Source organism: Thermobia domestica, chromosome 12, assembly GCF_964235325.1.
Source record: "Thermobia domestica chromosome 12, izTheDome1.hap1.1, whole genome shotgun sequence".
Classification (NCBI taxonomy): Eukaryota; Metazoa; Arthropoda; class Insecta; order Zygentoma; family Lepismatidae; genus Thermobia; species Thermobia domestica.
Window position 1 is genome coordinate 217,161,595 of NC_137465.1, and position 19,472 is coordinate 217,181,066.

Here is a 19,472-nt window from a genome sequence, read left to right on the forward strand (position 1 = left end):
TATGTGCGTGTTATTAAGCCTTTTCACATGTTATAATATAGACATAATATACTCTGTGTTACAAAACCATGTAAGGCACCAACGGGTTCAGATTTTCTCCTAAATCAAAGTTACTGCTATTAATAATATTCATAGCTTACTGGATTTGCAACACTGATATTTAAAAAAAAAAAAGTTTATTTCAATCCTCGTGAATCAATATCACAGATATGTCTCGTTTTCTCGCAAAGCAAAATTCTGTTAGCCTTCAGAGTACTTTGTCTCCCATGCTTTGCTTACAAATGAAAATACCACATAAATTCACTGTTGTATGAAGTGGTTACATAGTTTTTAAAAGTCTTTGGTTCACGCGTCAACTCTTTTAGTTAATCAACAAAATCATTTAATTGCATTCATACATTATTAAATTCTATATATATCTATCTGTCTATATAGAGTTCGTGTATTATATATATATATATATATATATATATATATATATATATAGGCGAACTCTTTAGACTGGTAAACGTACTTATGCAGAGTTATCACTTTCGTCAGTTTCCTCATTATTTAAAAATATTGAAATTAATTTACATTAAAACAATTTGAAAATACAAGGTATAAGTTCATCTCATACCATTAGCAACTTTTTTTTTATTATTTATTTTATTGTGCGAATATTCTTACTTGAATTCGGAGATAATCGATCCAGCAAAACCTAGTACTTCCTGACTAACAATTGTAAACAATTCTTCGCATGGTTGATGCGTTACAGGGAAGCGTTTGAGTCTCAAACCTGCTGTAATTTCTAAGATATAATTCGCACCCACTGACAGAAAAATGGGCTTAGGAAATACTATCTTGAAATTAATATCGGAATTTTGACTACAAGTAAGATCTTCGAGATTTGCTCCTACACGCAGGCTAAAATCTTTTGATCGATTTTCACATTCTTTTAATGGTACGGAATATGGGCGTTTAACTTGCTCAATATTACCTTTACACTTCCTTTTGAGCTCTACTGTGATTCGAGTACTTCGTGAAATATGATTAGGAACACTCCATTCTCCTGATGAATAAACCTGAACCTGAATAGGCCAACCATAATTATCATCGATTTTTTGGCATGAAGAAAGTAACACCTTATGCAACATGAAGTTGCTCTTGATTACAAATTCTAATGAACAGACACTTCTGTCATTTCCTACATTGTCATGGATACCATAAATTCTAGAGGGGTAGGACTCCTAACTTGTAAAGTTGGACCCATAACACAATTTGGTACCATAGATCCATAGCGGCGAGGATTTTGAAGATTTGGTAGCCAATTTATCGTTCTAGTAGGACATATTCGGACCATTTTAGACTTGTTACACGACATCACAAGGTGCATTCAATTTTTTTTCCTCAAATAGATATAAAAACATGACCTCATTTTATCACTGCCTTATATATTGGCAACATTTTACACGATTTTACTTAATAATATTAATAATAACATAACGACATTTGGTCCTCTGTACATAGTTTACAATACCACGACAATAATAAAAACAGTCTTTTTAATTATATATCTATATCGATATGACTTATAAATTTAGAGTATGTGCGTGTTATTCAGCTTTTCCACAGGTTATAAAGTAGACAGAATTAGATATTACTGTCAGTGTTGCAATCATGTAAAGCACGAACTGGTTAAGACTTTCTCCTAAACCATGCATTTTACAACAGTTATATCTATTTAATATTAATGGTTGATTAAGAAAATAAAAAGGGTTTATTTAATTTGTCGTGAATCAACATCATAGATATGTCTCGTCTCCTCGCAGAGCAAAATTCTGTTTAGCCTCCAGAGTACTTTGTCTCCCATGCTTAGTCTACATACGAAAATACATTATTTAATACACTCTTGTATCAAGCGCTTATGTACTTTATAAACATCTCTGGTTGATGCGACAACTTCTTCAGCTAATCAACAAAATCGCTTAATTCTATTGATACATTATTAAATGTAGTTTTTCTGATACACGAATTCTTTAGATTGGTAAATATACTTTCATCGTCCGAACAATTTTGGTCGGCTTCTTCACTATTTAAAAATACTGAAATTAAGTTACACTAGAACAACTTGAAAATACAAGGTATAAGCTCATCACATACCATTAAGAACTTGTGCTTTTCTGCTATTGCACAAGTAATACTTACTTAAATTCGGAGATAATGAATCCAGCAACACCTGGTAATTCCTGACTAACAATTGTGAACAATTCTTCGTATGGTTGATACGTTACAGGGAAGCGTTTGAGTCTCAAACCTGCTGTAATTTCTAAGATATAATTCGCACCAACTGACAGGAAAATGGGCTTAGGAAATACTATCTTGAAATTAACATAGGAATTTTTACTGCAAACTAATCCTTCGGGTAGTATACCTGCACACACGGTAAAATCTTTTGATTGATTTTCACATTCTTTTAATGGTACGGAATGTGAGTGTATAACTTGCTCAATATTATCTTTACACTTCCTTTTGAGCTCTACTGTGATTCGAGTACTTCGTGAAATATGATTAGGAACACTCCATTCTCCTGATGAATAAACCTGAACCTGAATAGGCCAATCATAATTATCATCGATTTTTTGGCATGAAGAAAGTAACACCTTATGCAACATGAAGTTGCTCTTGATTACAAATTCTAATGAAAAGACACTTCTGTCATTTCCTACATTGTCATGGATACCAAAGAGTCTAACAGGAGGGGCAAGACTCCCAACCCGGATAAATGGACTTGAATTTGGTACCATAGATCCATAGCGGCGAGGATTTTGAAGACTTGGTAGCCAATTTATCATTCTAGTAGGACATATTCGTACCATTTTAGACTTGTTAATGACATCACAAGGTGCATGTTTTTCTGGTTGTATTAAACAGTTGTAAACATTTAACTCTTCCTCAGCAGTTAATAGATCGGAGTCACCAACAGCTTCAGCAAACTCTTCCTGAGAGAAAACAAGAAATCTGATCTTCTTAACAATTTCATCTCCTAACACTCTTCGCCGACTGAGTTCATTTTGTTTGCCCTTTAGTGTATACACATTACGTTGTTTTGCACACTGTCTATCAGCCCACTTGATAACAGCCTTGCAGAGATCCACTTCTCGTTTTATATTCAAATCATCCTGATCCAGAAATGCTGACAGAGTTTCACGTTTCATGGCCACAAAACTCTGGTCATCTATAATCAGCTGAGCTCCTACTTGCATGTACTGAAATAGTGAGAAAAAGATGCATGTAAATACTGTGTATAGATAATCTCAGGATAAATTAATGAAAACTTTTTTCTAATTAAACCATTATCAATGTTAATATTTTAATAAAACGCTTAATGGGAGTACATGTACCACAGTTTCAAATGCCAACCATGTAGAAATAGAAACCATTGGAGGTTTAGTAAGTAGGTAGTGGGATATTAAAAATCCCTGACCCCTGAATGGGACATTAAGAATCGATAGATATTCAGGTATTTTGAAGTTTATGAAATATGAATAGTGATCTTCGGGGATTCGAGGCTACAAGATGGCGCAAAGAGTCGTGTAAGTTTAGTGATGTGTGATTTTCTAGTAATTTTACATAGTTATTATTATTTAATTCATTTAATTTAATTTCATTCATCTTATCACAAATCAAATTTAATATAATGATGGAAAATACTATATTATCACGGTTAACTTAAAACAGGGCACACCTTTGGAAAACAGCTTTTAAAAGACAAAGGAATGTTCTAAAAGCAAGAATAAGGATTTACAGGGCTCATAGCGGTCTGGTCTCTTGTAAATAGTTGAAAAGTGACCAAAAGCACACCAAAAAGTGACCAAAATCTCATCATGCTCCTTTTTCCCTTTGTCAATTTCTCCATCACCTCTCTCTTTGTTTGTTGTTTTGTTTTATCTTTTCTTCTTTGAGTTTCCTCCTTTCTTAGGTTTTCTAAGTATGCTTTGTAGTTACGGTAAGCAGCCTTAGCAGATGTAAGAAGCTTCTGAGTAAGTGGAACCAGTTCTGGCCTATTTTTGAATTTCTTTATCCCGGACAATATATTTAACTTAGCATTGAGAGTTCTGAAAGCCATGAAATATTCAAATTCATCACCTACTCTTAAGAAGAACATACAAGAAGCATAACACAATACGAACACAATGAACCACACAAACACAAACACTCACACAACGTTGAACGGAGCATTAACTATTACGAAAGAAAACTAAAAGATTATTATGATAGAAGAAAGAATAGACACAGAAGGGTTCTCAACCCCACCTTGAGAGCTTAAGCATCCACAAACCATCCATTGTGCTTTAGAAAGAATGAAACCTGAAGTGAGAATAAAGCTGACTGTTTCACATGTGACAGCAAGTGCTGAAGCTTTCAGAAGAGTAATGAGTAACAAGGTTTTGCCTTTTTCCATTTATTTTTATAATATTTTCCTAGAAAACTGTCAACGCAAAACATAAATCACACGGAAAAGTCACTTTACCTTCTAAAAAAAGTAACTTTTAGTGACAAATTTGAAAAAAGTAACTTTTAGTGACAAATTTGAAAAAAAAAAAGTAACTTTTAGTGACAAATTTACACAGTACACAGTAGAACACAGTAGTAGAATTGGTGTACACAGTAGAAAAAGCCATTGTAGACATAAAGGATAAGGACGAGAGAGAGAGAGTAAGGAGAAAAGCATTGTAGATTGTTAGGCAGAATATGAACAAGAAGGAGAGTAACTTAAGGAAAGAAGAGAAGGAAGGACTAAAAAGATTACGGAAAAGAAAGGATATCGTAGTGGAACAAGCGGACAAAGGAGGCGCGTTGGTAGTAATGGAGAAAGGATGGTACCAGGAGAAGCTTGGGGAGTTATGTGATCAGACATATGAGGAAGTCGGTAACAAGGACATGAAAGATGAAGTGTTGAAGAAGATAGTACAAGAAGGGAAAAAGGTGGGGATTAAAAAGATGATCAACGAAAAAGGAAGGATTCCTGTTATGAAAGGTTTTCCTAAAATACATAAGAAGGACGTGAAGCTAAGACCAGTACTGGACTGCAGAGGTAACTATTTTGAACCACTAGAGGAGAAATTAAGAGAGATAATGGACGACATCAGAGAAGGACAAAAGACATGCAGAGTGAAGAACACCGAAGAATTGAGGAAGAGGATACATGAGATTAAGTGGAATCAGGAGAAGGTGTTAATGTTTAGTGTAGATGTTAAAGCCATGTTCACCAGTATAAGAAGGGATTATGTCGTAAAGGCAATAGAAGAGGAGATGGAAGGGAAAGTTATACGTCAGTGGAAAAAAGAAAAAGTCATAAGAGCGCTTAAGACTTTGTGGGAAAATAGCTATTGCATAATTGGAGAAAGACTAGTGAAGATAAAAGAAGGTTTAAGCATTGGATCCAAGCTGAGTCCAGTTCTAGCGGAAATAGTAATGAACAAGTGGGAGGAAAAAATGACAGAACAAGCAGGAGGAAAGTTACTGTTCTTTTGCAGGTATGTTGATGATTGTTTAGGCATATGGACAGGGAATAGAAATCAACTGGAGAAATATGTTGAAAGTATAGAAGACCAAGAGAAAGGCATAAGGTTAGAATTAGAAGTTGAAGAAAATAACTCTATCAATTTCATGGATATGAAGATAGAAAAGCAAGGTGAGAAAGTGACTACCAGTTGGTATCAGAAACCGTGTTGGGCAGGTATTTATTGCCACTGGAGAAGTGATGTAGACAAAGCAACTAAGAAGAATTTCATTAGGAACATGGAAAGGAAGATAGACAACATCAACAGCGAAGAAGAGGGAAAGAAAAAAGATTTGGAAAAATTCTACAAACAATTGAACTATAATGGATATAGGATAGAGCAGTTTAGGAGAAAGAGAAAAGAAGATAATATGGATAAAAAAGAAGAGGAAGACAAGAAGTGGTATGGAATTCAGAGCATATGTGAAAAGACCGAAGTGCTGGAGAAATTATTAAGAAAAGGTGGTGTGAAGACTTATAGAAAAGGAGGGGAAACTTTGTTGAAGTGCATAAGGAAGAAAAGGAAAAGGAAGGAAAATCATATAGAGGAGCAGGAAGAAAGAGTAATATATGAAGTGAAGTGTAGTGAGTGTGACATGAAATACATAGGGGAGACGGGGAAAAGGCTTATGGACAGATTAAAACAACATAAGGATGATGTTAGACTGAAAAGAGATAATAACGCTATATACAAACATGTGAAGGAAACGGGGCATAAAATAGACTGGGAGGGGACTAGGGGTTTAGAGAGAGAGAACAGGAAGATTATTAGAAAATGGAAAGAGGCTAGAAGAATAAAGAGAGAACAAGAGGAGAACTTAATGAATTGGACAAGCGGTATGAATATACACGAGCAATGGGAGAAATTGTTGGATGTGATAGAAAAGGAACAAGAAAAGTGCATATAGGCTATTAATATTTATTTATTTAAAAAAAATTATATATATATATATATTTAGTTATTTATTTTTCTCATTTAATATTTTCTATTTGTTATTTACTTTTCTTTGTATGTCATCTGTTTAAAGAACTGTTAGAAAAAGTGAAAGGGCTCATTATATTTTTCTGTTGGCGCGAAATTGCCTTTATCCTCATTGCTTCCCTCCGACAAATGAGAGAGAGGAAAAGGGCATGGCCTTTCACTTTCTTGTGTATATAAGATCTGCTGTCACCTGTCTTTTCTCAGTGTTTGTGTCTGATGAAGAGGACGTTAGGTCCTTGAAACTGTAACACATTGTAAGTATAGTTTTTAATATATTTCATTCTGCTCTGGTCAGAACTGTGTTTTATTTGTTACTCTACTTATCCAGAGCCATGAAGTTTGTTCATTTTCAGTTACGATATACCAAAAGAGATTCAATGGAAGGATGCATTGAGTCCAGGGCCCAAGCAAGCGCGACCGTCATTGTCATTAGGGATGTACCGATACCACTTTTTAAAACCGATACCCGATACCGATACTTTTGGACACACTTCTTATATTTTATCAGGAATTTTCAGAATAATGAAATGCTCAACATTGTAATAGCGTATATTAGATATAAGGACAATATTTGACATACAAAAACAGAAAGCAGAATTTCATATTAGGTACCACACAAAAAATATATTTCTTCTAAATTTAATCCAGCTCACATAAAATGAACTAAAAAGCAGCAAATACTTAGATAGTGTAAACTTAAGAGTGAGTGATTTTTATTTAGAGTGATAATGTACTTTCATAGTCACATCGCATTTACTAGTCTCTATTACATACATAGACTACAGTGGCGGCGTTTGGACGTTAAAAGTGGGAAGGGGGAAAAGACATGTTCTGAATATTTTTATATTAATGCTAGTTTTCTTGATTGTTTCTAACACTTTGTTTAACGAAAGGTTGTATAATTGATAGGATACTATTTTTTCACTTAAAATACCACATGTCGTTTTTCATATTTTATTAAATAGATTGAGAAGAGCAACGCAAGTAGGTACTAGCCCTTTGTACACTTAAACAACAAAGATCTCATAAGAGAATTTGATTCCTTGCTCATGAACATCTGGAAAATTGTGTGATTTTACCAGTAGTCACCGCTCACTATTTGCTACCAAAATGTTCACCATCCTCTAAGATATTGATCAATACCAGTATCATCTCTCTATGACTTAACATCCCCAAGATATTGGCCAAAGAAGTTCCAATTTCGGGAGATTTAAGAAGCAATATCTCGGGAACCATAAGTCATTGAGAGATGATGTTGGTGTTGATCAATATCTACGAGGATGGTAAACATTTTGTTAAATAGTAACCGGTTGCTACACAATCCAAAGTGCATATTTTATCAATTGTCAATAGGTGTAGGTGGCATTCCCTATAGGGTGTAATTCTCAGATATGTCTTCAATAGTTTTCATATATACCGATTTCAAGAAGGGTCCAAACTAGGCAGGAGGTAAACCTTGACAACAATGGACATCCAATACGTCGGAGGGAAGGCGGGAGTGTTAGGAACCGGTAGCTCCATGTTTCTTTGTGTTCGGAATAACGTGTGGTATGTATTACGTCACGGTATATTTTACGGTTTCTTCACTTATAAGCGTGAAAGAAAACATCGCACCATGCGTTTTCCTGAATACGAGAGACCGTGCTGCTGACGATCCTTAACACTTCCGACATCGCGCCAAAGGATTCTGTATTCACTGCTATCAAGGCTTATCGTTTGCCTACTTTGGACCAATCATACAAAGTCAGAGCATATCTCAAAATTCGGTTGATGGCTTGTCTGGGAATTTCACCCTGCAGGGAATACTCTGTACACTAATTGAACATTAATGAAATATTCATTTTTGGATTGCGTATGCGTGATTTCTTTACGCTGATTAAGTACCACATCCACAGTCTCTCGAATTCGAAATAGGGCCTCTTGAAATTTGGTTTTTTCGCGATTTTGGACAGTCCTAGCTTTGAAACTATGCACTTTTCGCCATAGGTCCAAATGAACTTTTTCTCTTATTTTGATGTAAGGAATCACCTCTTAAAGTTTGTCGGTATAGTTAATTAACATCCTATATATATATACGGTGATAAAAGTGACAGCTCAATATAGCTAATTCAACAGATTCCGTAATACACAGGTTTCAAATATGTAAATGTATTATCTATTGAATTTATTGAAATACATTTAATATACAATTTCATATATATTTCGAAAAAATAATTCTTTTAAATTCGTTCTGGCAATCCTCTTCGAGCATTCTCAACTGTTTCTTTCTTGTTTTCTGTTCAAAGAAAAAAGCCAACGAAAAAGGCTCTGTTGCGTCTGCCAGCAAAAAAAAAAAAAAAAAAAAATCTTTCACTACCAATTTGTAACTGCGGAATATCATAAATGCTGTAGGCAAAACAATGAAAAAGGTAGATGATGATTCTTATTACTCTCTTTTTAATCTATATTCCTTACTATTAGAAAGAAGAAAAGACATTTTAATAACTGTCGATTTTTGTGTGCAATTAAAGAATAACTTGTGAAAGACTTTTCTTGTTTTGCGAAATGTTCTCTCAATTAGTTTCAAAGCGACTGACTAACATATTGAACCCTTGTAAGAGGAAATGAAAGTACGCTGGAGCTGCTCCACTCCAATGGATTAATTTTTGGACCATATTCCGTGGAAGTTAAAATGCAATTCCTGTACTTTCTTAACTTTACGGGAAGACAACCAATACGTACTCACGCAACGCCAAATCATTATATGGCACCATTTATTTCTATGAACCAGTAATACACACAAAAACTTTACACTTCCAAATGAATCTATATACATTAATGGGGTGGGGGGCAACTGCCCCCTAATCGCCGCCCATGTTGGTGGGGCAAAGAAATGAGTTCATAGTTTGTTGTCCGGCCTGCCCTTCCGACACATTAGGCCAGATACTCGGGAGTCTATTGTAGGTAATAACCTGACCCAGTGCTATTTGAAAAGCCACAACTTAACCTTGTGATTTGACAGGATATGGCAAACGATGTCCCCCTGCTATGGTAAAAAAATTAAGCGTTTTTTGCCCATTTGTTGAAAAGATAGAAGGATATATCAATATAAATAATCCATCATCTATCTATCTATCTACCTATATATATATATATATATATATATATATATATATATATATATATATATATATCAGGTGTTCTAAAAATTGCGCCCACGGACCACAAGTCCCTAAACTTTGTCCTCGTATTTTGGAAGAAAATTATGCCAACCGTATGTTTGTGTCACTTTTTGCAATCAATTTTTAAAATACTCCTATCAAATTTTTATAACTTGCTCTTTTGACTATACAAACAACACAACTTTCAAAAAAGGGAACATTTTTATCTCCAGTTTTTCTTTACACCGTGATTTCTTCTAAAACCTGCCCGAATAAAACTGGAGATGGAAATGTTTCATTTTGAAAATAAATACCTCAAATAAGAGTAGTAATTTAAATAACGTTCGTGGAAAATCTATGTTGTTCAAAACCACGTTATACAATATACAGTCTCAAAAGTCTCCTGACATAGGGTTATTATCAGAGTTACAATAAAATGTAACAGGGAAATCCATCTCCAAATATAATGTTTTCAATCTAAAATGAAAGAATTTTTTAAATCAGATGAGCCGTTTGGGCTGTACACTCTTCTACGCGCCCATTGTTAAATGAAATGCAACGTTGCAATTTACCTGGGACTGCGGGAGAGAAAGACGGGACGGGAGGTGGACAAATTTTGTAAGAGTATGGTGAATGGGGGCATGTTTGAAATGGAGTCTGGCCATCGACACGTTAGTGTAGTAGACAGTAACTTCATTCACTTATGTTGTAGGTCCAGGTAAATGGCAACGTTTCATTTTCATTTAACATTGGACGCATAAAGAGTGTACAGTCCAAACAGCTTATCCGATTTTAAAGATTCCCTCACTTTAGATTGAAAACGTCATATTTGGAGACGGTTTCCCCTCTTACATTTTGTTATAGCTCTGATAATAACAGAGTTACCGTATGCCCGGGAAATTTTGAGACACCCAATATTCGTAGATATAGTTAATAAGTACCTTCATAGCTAATGCTCGGAGTGACTGGTCATCGATGAAGTCACTGAATTCGTACAACTGGATGGCGCTGACAGGATCTAGATTTTCTCTGATGTAGTTTCCACATTCGTCTATCAATTGCTGGATCAGATATTTCTTGGCTGCAAAAATCACGTTACAAGCTTCTTCCATGCTTTCTAATTTCAACTCTGATTTATAAATCCAGCTGTATCGGATAAAAAAAATAAACATTATTAATAAAATGTAATACAGAAAATGTCTCGCATATATATATATTAAAAATGAAATTTTCCAGTTTAACGTCCCACGATTAAGGCAAGTGAATAATGATGGAAGTAAAGTGGAGTACCCCGGAAAAAACTCTCGGACACGAGGTTGTCCACCACTTCATTGGCCGGGGACCCAACCAGGGACTCAGCATCAGAGGTAAGCGCCCCACCACAGCCACCGAGCCCCCAATAAAAAGAACCATTTAAACTCTTCGTGCGTCAATGAAGCTTACTCTTGATGTCATTTTCGTAGCCCATTTTCTTCCATCTGCCTACCTCATCCACTTTTAAACTAAAAAAAACTTTTGCTTTTAAAATTCGCATGAAGTTTAATGTCCTCTTGTCACAACACATTCGAAACTAAAATCATTCATTGCTGTAACACCATGGTGATAATCTTCTTTAACGTCTTGCTAATAAAAATTAAAAATAATTATTATACACGAATAAAAAATAAAAAAAACGTAGCAGCTATTGGCAAAAATTTCTTTACCATTAAAATTCGTGCATCTTGTGATTACGTAAGAATGAAATAAAATGCCCCTTCATGCAGCATCTGAAGCCGTAGAGAAAATTGAGCTACTTGTTGACATTAATGTCTCTGGGATTAGTATTTCTTTGAATAGAACTCCTAGAAACACGATCCCATTTCTTGTCGAAATTTCTTTATCCAAATTTAACGGTGGATGTTTTAATCCTAAATACTCGTAAAAGCATACATAAATTCTTTCAATACGTTATAACCGCTACCAGGTTATAGAAGGAATTTTTGTGGACACTCTGTATATTTCGTGAAGACAGTGATTATTATTTTCGATTTATACTTTATTCTGCAACGCATATAAGTTCTTTCTTTGGTGGGAATTGCTTCTTTCCCACACAATTGAACAAAGAAGTCTTTCATCGTTTTTTCATATATATATTTAAAACATTGCTTTTGCTGAGAACATTTCGGTTAGTGACTAACCATTTCAGTGTTTCTCCCTGACTTATTATATGCACAGTATATAGTCTATAGTTATTGGGAACTGAATTAAATGCTTTCTTTAATCACTTATGGAAACATTACAATAGATTAGAGAAATACGGGCTGACCAGATATCCCAGTAGCCAAAGTGGCACCAGCCTCACAATTTTCGTAGTTCGTTATCTGTACTTTCTCACGCCAGTGTTATCGCCGTGTCTAGTGCATTATAGGCAGTTGACTAAAATTAACATAAATTGTTTTCCGTATTCTGTTTGTATGTGCATACAGGTGAGTTAACCGAGTGATTTTTGAAATGAACTGCCAACACTTTTCCGTTGACCATTGCAACCCGTAGCTTGAGCTTGGATGCTCGAGGAGTTTGACTCCAGGTCTGGAAGATACAACCATGCATCTCGCGTTGAACTTCAAACATAAGTTGTGTTAAGGGGCACAAGCTATTTAGCCGGTGAAGGACGATTTCTTACGGCTAGCCCCAATCAGTGAAATCCCAGGTCCTCAGACCTTGTGCGTTTAAAATGTTACGTACGCGCCCTCCAATATCTGTATTCCATTGTGAAGATCTTCTTTTGTGTGTTTGCTGAAGATTCACCTTTACGCTGCAGGACTGTTCAGCGTAACAACTGGATTCATCGTGGGACGATCCAGACAACTTTTCCCCAGTGCGAATCCCCCAAGTGTGTTAATGGTGTGAGCAAAGTATTTATAGTGATACCTGAATTATAATCATATATATAGAAAGGGCTCTATTTCCCGAAAAGGGCAAAACGTAATTTCAGCGGCAAAATTTATTAGTGTCCAGTGTTGTGTTCATTTCTCTTCGTTATTTTTTTTTCAGAATAGTGTTCTAATAAATAAGTATAGTGTCATTTAACCCAGTGTGTTTTCGTTGTATGTATGAGTGATGTTTGTGTGCGTTATGGTCTGGATGACCGTCTGATCGTCCGTGAGGTTTTCGAGACGAGACACCCGAACCTCTCGGCGCCTAATGCTCATCTCATTATTGAGACCGACGAGCTTTTTGGAAACAGTTTGTAACCTTTCTTGGAGAGGTCTTCGTCGTCCTGTCCAGGTAAGTTAAAGTATCAGGAGTATACTTATTGGTAATACCACGAGCCAAGGACAGCGAACAGAACTTCAGGCGGTTACAAATAAATGTTCGCCCGAACAGGGACCCGAATTCAGGACGGTTACAAATAAATGACGCCCGAACTACCGACCCGAATCGAGACCGTTGGTGCTCGAATATAATTATAAGATCAATATTTTAATATACCATTTCTCTTTCAGCTTAGCACCAGGAACTTAAAAAAAAAATCTCTTTCAGGTGATTTTAATCATATGTTTTTGTGATAATATATTTTATTCTAATCATACGTTTTAAGTTTTACTCTTGTCCAAAATGGAACATCAGGAAGTAGATATTATAACTAGAATGAGTTCACTTCTCGAAGAATCGATGAGAGACAATAAAGAGAATTTCGCTAGGTTAGAACAGGGAAATAAAGAAATTCGTGCTGAAAATAAAGAAAACCTAGCTAGATTAGAACAGAAAGTAGATAGAAATAAAGAGAATATCGATAGATTAGAAAAAGAGCTAAAGAGTGAGTTAGGTCAAAAGTTAGACGCTGTACAAAAAGAATGTCGCGAAAATAACCAAAGATTAGAACAAAGTATTAGGACTGTAGAGGCTGAAAGTAAACGTAGGAACGAAATCCTCGAACAAAACTACGATGGCATAACACTTAAGATTCATGACCAGCTTCACGAAGTCAGTCATAGTACTAAACAGGCAATCGAACTCGCCACACAGACCAGCGTCGAAGTCAGGCAACAGACGGAAGAAACATGTCATCGTGTAGAACAAATAGAAACAAAAGTCTGTAAAATTCAGAATCATTTAGGAGGCTTGCACGATTACACACAATCCCTCCAAGGGCAGTTGGAATCAGCCCGAGATGTGTGTCAGGCTAATAAGGAACGCTGCGTTAGTTTACATATAGATACAATCGATAAATTAGATGAGATGCATGACCGTATTGAGGAAATTTCTGAACGCGTAGAAAGGCAAGGTAAAGACATTAAAATGGTATATGAAGAGGCGAAACTGATAGATTACAATATGAAGGTAAAAAATGAATCTAACGCAGAATGTCGCGCCGAAATACGGGCAATAGATAAGAACATAAAAGAAATTAGGCGTGATATGGTAGAGCTCGCCCAGAGAGTAGAAAGTACCGAAAATAAAGCGTCAGAATTCGAACCCCGAGTAGAAGCAGATACTCCTAGACAAGTTAGAAATAGGCACTATAGTGATTCGGCTTATTCGGAATGTAAAAACACCAGTAGTAGTGATAGTGCAAGTGATGATTCAGAAATCAAGGTTGTATGTGACCGAAGGCGCAAGCGCGACAAAAATGTTACTTTCACTAATCTCCAGAGAAAAAATCCGAAATTAAAAGACGATGTCATGCTTAAGGAAATACAGTGTTTTCCTAAATTTCAGGGTGATCCTTCCAGTGAATCAATTCACAATTATTTGCAAAAGCTAGAGCTTACAGCTCAATTAGCCAACCTTTCTGATAAAGCTCTGTTTAAACTCATTCCACATTTGTTGCAAGGAGTTTCGTTAAGTTGGTACAATATCAGGAAAGACGACTTTACTAACTATGAGCAAATCAAACAAGCACTTATTGAAGCTTTCGCGGGAAAAGCTACAGTACAACACAGGCTATCAACCTGTAAGAGTACTAGGTTCGATCCCAAGGTACATAGTTCCGTACATGATTTCGCGCTAGATCAATTCAATAAACTTCGTGAATTGACACCGCAATTGCCTGAATTTCTCATACTTACAGATGTAATACAGACTTTGCCTGATAGATTTAAAACTGAACTCTTTCTTCATTCATGTAACAATATCAGGGAGTTTTTGGCCGCAATTCAAAAATTAGAAACTTTACATTCTCAGCAAAGTCGTAGAGAAGAAAGATACAAGCAGGGTAATAATTATAATGGTAATCAAAATTTCAGTTTTCAAAGTAACCAACGAAATTTTTCGTATAATAAGAGTAATAATCAAAGGTACCAGGATCAGCGGGTAAATAATATGAGAATTGATAGGAATCAGAACCGAGGTCGTACGCAACATGACAATAGTAGAAATAATAGGAACCGACCCTCGAGATCACGTGATCAGAGAAATAGTGAGGAACGGAACAGGAATCGCAACTCGCGCGATAATTCTAATACTAGACCTGAACGAAAGAATAATAATCCTAGGAATCAGCGAAACAATAGTACAAATAATGAAAGGAGGAATAATAATAGTAGAAATAACAACAATAGGCAAAATCATAACAATAGGGACAACTCAAACCAGTCAAACCGACGTAATGAATGGAATTCTGGCCACTCGGAAAACAATTAGAAGGCGGTACTGAGGACCGGGTACCGGCCAATACATACTATCCCACTGTAGGTCCAACTAAGCATTTTCTGGTATCGCATACTCACATTTGTAGTGTAAATAATCCGGATTTAGCTAGAAGTGACTGCGAATCGGACACAGACTGTCTAGACCATTATATTAATGCGCAACCCAACCCTATCTCTGCTAAACTTAAATTTTTAGTTTGTAATACTGAAGTTGAATGTTTGGCGGACACAGGCTCCGATACGTGCCTCATGTCTTTAGCGCTTTGGAAACGCATTAGCGCAGATGTGACGTCACCCAAACTCACTCCAGCTGATGATGTACTTTTAGTGGATTTCAGTGGGTCAACCAGAAGAAAAGTAAGAGGTTACACATTAGTCACTATTCAAATTGATAACATTTCTGTTTATGTAAAAGTTTATGTTACAGAATCTCTTAATCAAGATCTTATTTTAGGACTTGATGCACTTACTGCTTTGAGAAGCCAAATTAATCTTTCGGATGGTACGATTTCCATGGAATATAATAATTTGAAAACCATTATTAATCTTTTACCAGAAAATTTTGACTTTCAGGAAATCTCCGAAGATGAAGAGAGAGATACGATAGATAACAATTTTTCTATTTCAGCTGCCACTTTTGTAAAACAATGTGCTACAGACGAACAGATTAGAGATGCTGTTAACCGCACTTTTAATTTAAACAACCAACAGAAAAAACAATTATACTCTCTTTTGTCACAATATAGAGATATTTTTACGAATTATCCAGGTCTCTGTAAAGACTTCGTTTATGAGATGGAGGTGAAAACTGACAAGCCACTGGTACGTAAACAATATCCCATCCCTCATAAGTATCTCCAAGATGTACGAGATTAGATTCATAAGTTATTAGAATTAGGATTAATTTGTCATTCGAATTCTGTTCACAGCAATCCTATCCTTGTAGTCCCCAAGAAAAACGGGAAACCAAGAATATGTGTTGATCTTCGCTTGCCGAATCGGTTTGTGGAACTTCGCCAAACAAAATCTGAGGGCATACAGGACTTATTATTAAAAGTAAAATGTAAACCTTTCCTTAGCTCTCTGGATCTTGTAAGTAGTTATAATCAAGCCTTGCTTACTCCTAAGTCCCAGGAATATACAGCATTCAATTTTGAAGGCCAGCATTACCAATATCGAGTTACATGTTTTGGTTACAAAAATGGCAGCAGTGTTTTAAACAGTATGCTCCAAAAAGTATTGGGACCAGAGTTACATGCTAAAATCTTACGATACATTGACGATTTGGCTTGCTTTACAGATAGTTTCGAAGAACATCTTGCATTGCTGAGACAAATCTTTGAAAAGTTTAGAGAACACAACCTTACTCTTAACATTGAAAAATGTTCGTTTTGCACTAATTCAATATCTTTTCTAGGTTTTTTGATTACTCCCGAAGGCATCAAAAAAGATCCAAAAACCATAGAAGCGGTTCGTAACTTACCCAGATCCACCAATATTAAATCTTTACAATCTGTAATTGGTCTCTTTAATTGGTCACGAAATTTTATTCCTCATTTCTCAGAAAAAATGCAACCTCTTTTTCAGCTTCTCAAAAAGGGAAAACGGTGGCAATGGCTTGAAGAACATGAACAATCTTTTCAACAAGTTAAAGACGATATTTGTAAAGATGTTCTCTTGTCACACCCTGACTTGAATTTACCTTATTACTTAGAATCGGATGCATCCCGCTTGGGAGTCAGTGCAGTCCTATATCAGTACAGTGATGGACAGAAAAAGATAATCCAGTTCGCTAGTCGGACTTTAACACCTGCTGAGTCTCGCTATAGTGTGAGTGAGATCGAATGTCTTGCAATCGTATTTGCGGTCCGAAAATGGCGTCAATTGCTAATTGGTCACCATGTTATTTTTATTACAGATCATAAAAATCTCAGTTGGTTGGATAAGGCCAAGCCTTGGAACACTCGTCTTCTTAGATGGTCCCTGGAATTACAGCAGCTGGAGTACGAAATACGTTTCCAGAAAGGTTCCGAGAACCTTTGTGCAGATGCGCTTTCGCGTCTCTTCCCTTCCAAAGAATTACCAACTAAACGTGTTCATCTTTTACAGGCTATTCAAGACAAAATCAAAAACATTTCAGTTGAAGAGTTACAAAACGCACAAAAGGAAGATCCTGATTATTTCCCCATTATTTCTTTCTTAGCAGGCGAGAAAATAGAAGAGCTTCCAAGGAATTCCCGCAATTGGGAAAAATTTTTCAAACTCGATAATGGTATTCTTTTGTACAGAGATTTTCATTTCCCAGACTCATATAAAATTTGCATTCCCAGATCATTAGTGAATAACGTTCTTACAGCTTACCATGACGACTTAGATCACCCGGGAGTAGACAGAACGCTTCGGATCATCTCAAAATCATTTTTTTGGAGCAAAATGAGATCAGATGCGAAGAAACATTTAAAGGATTGTGTGAAATGTATGCAATTTAAATCCGATCACCACCCACCAGCTCGTTTCTTGTCCACTAATCCTTATTCAGAACCTAGAGCTTTATTAGCCCTTGATTTTTTAGGCCCATATCCATCAGGCAAAAATGGTGCGCGTTTCGCACTGGTTACTGTTGATGTGTTTACTCAATATTGTACAGCTTACCCCTTGAAGAACGCCACTGCTACTTCAGTCATCAAGTGTTTATTTGATATATACATGCTACATTTAGGTATCGTTCAGGCGGTGCTGACAGATAACGCTGCAGTGTTTCATAGCAAAAAGTTTCTATCTAAAATGCAAGAGTACAATATTAAAGTCCATCATACAACACCGTATCACCCCATGAGTAACATCACTGAACACTCTAATAAAATTCTTGTATCTACTCTTAGGTTATTATGTTGTCAGTCACATAATAAATGGGCCGAGAACCTGACGCAAGCAGTTCTGTTACATAACTACTCCATCGTTGAAAGTCTTGGTGTTTCACCAGCAAGTTTGTATCTTAATATTCATTTTTCTCGTCCCATTTTTAAGCATTTTGGTTTACAGGTATCTGAAGATTTTGATAAGGAAGACGGGATTAGTTGGTCGAATAAATTACTTATGGCAGACCACCGACGAAAAGCCATCATAGAAAAAAGGAACGCACGATGGAACGATAATCAACAACAGCGACGACGTTTAAAACAAGGAAATTTAATTTTTCTCAAACAGCGTAACATCAGTAGTCTATTGAAAGGTGAAATATCAAAATTTTTTGATTTGTACCGAGGACCCCTTTTATGTGTTAAGGTCATTAATGACCGTGTTGTTGAACTTGTTGACCCTTCTACAGGTGAATATTTAGGACTTCATTCGATAGACAGGACTAAGTTATGGGAACCTACCCCTGAAACCCGTGAAATTTGGATGGCCTTGGCACGTCGCCAACTACCAGAAGATCTTTTGCATGACCTTAATTTGTCACCTGTTAATGAAACTCAAGAACCAATTTCTTTTTCCCCTAGTGGAGAAGTCAACTTGTCAAAATCCAAAAACGACAAGTCCGATGAGAATAATTCAACTCCTTTACAGGTTAATAACTTATCAACCACCCGTTTGTTATCTCTTTATTTAGGAGATCCTTGGTTACATTATTACTTCAATTCCACATATTGGGAGCCTATGTGTATCCCATTAATCGCACCTAACCTTACCGGTGGACTACAATTACGTAGAAGCTATACAGAGAACAGTAATTAAAACAAATGTTAAGTGAGGTTCACTTAAAAAAGAAAAATTCCTACATTGATACAAATTTTTCTCCTAGGCGAGCGACGCATTTCTAAGCGATAAACATGTATTCATTTTCTTCCTTTTTGCTTTTAGTTTTGGCGATGCAGGGAAAAAATGAAAAGAGAACTACGCATTGTTTTTAAACTCCTTTTGCTTCTAGTTTTTAACTGTTCAGCAAAGAGCAGATAACACCTTTTCTTTCTTTATTTTGATAAGATAGTCGTTGCATTTTCGATCACCTGTGTTTATGGTTACGAATGACGGACGACACACAGCTGATTGATTCTTTGTGTGTGTGTGTGTGTATGTGTGTGTCTTTGCTCAACGTAGCACTTCATACCTCAGTCAGCTGTGCATTTGTGTTGCAAACCTTATCACTGACTTACTATTAGTTTAATGTCATT

The 19,472-nt window shown here is 36.0% G+C and overlaps 1 protein-coding gene across 2 annotated transcripts in view; it reads right to left on the reverse strand.

Annotated features, from left to right (window-relative positions):
• Positions 1-492: 492 nt before the first annotated feature.
• Positions 493-19,472, reverse strand: part of LOC145667045 (BTB/POZ domain-containing protein 6-like) — a 49,559-nt gene continuing 30,579 nt past the window's right edge. For both annotated transcript variants that reach the window (XM_081734738.1, XM_081734739.1), the window contains exons 4-5: positions 10,609-10,813; positions 493-3,248 (exon numbers count right to left, since the gene is read on the reverse strand). In XM_081734738.1, the coding sequence (XP_081590864.1) occupies positions 2,184-3,248; positions 10,609-10,813 (1,270 nt within the window). In that variant the 3' untranslated portion in view covers positions 493-2,183. The remainder of the gene's footprint in view (positions 3,249-10,608; positions 10,814-19,472) is intronic.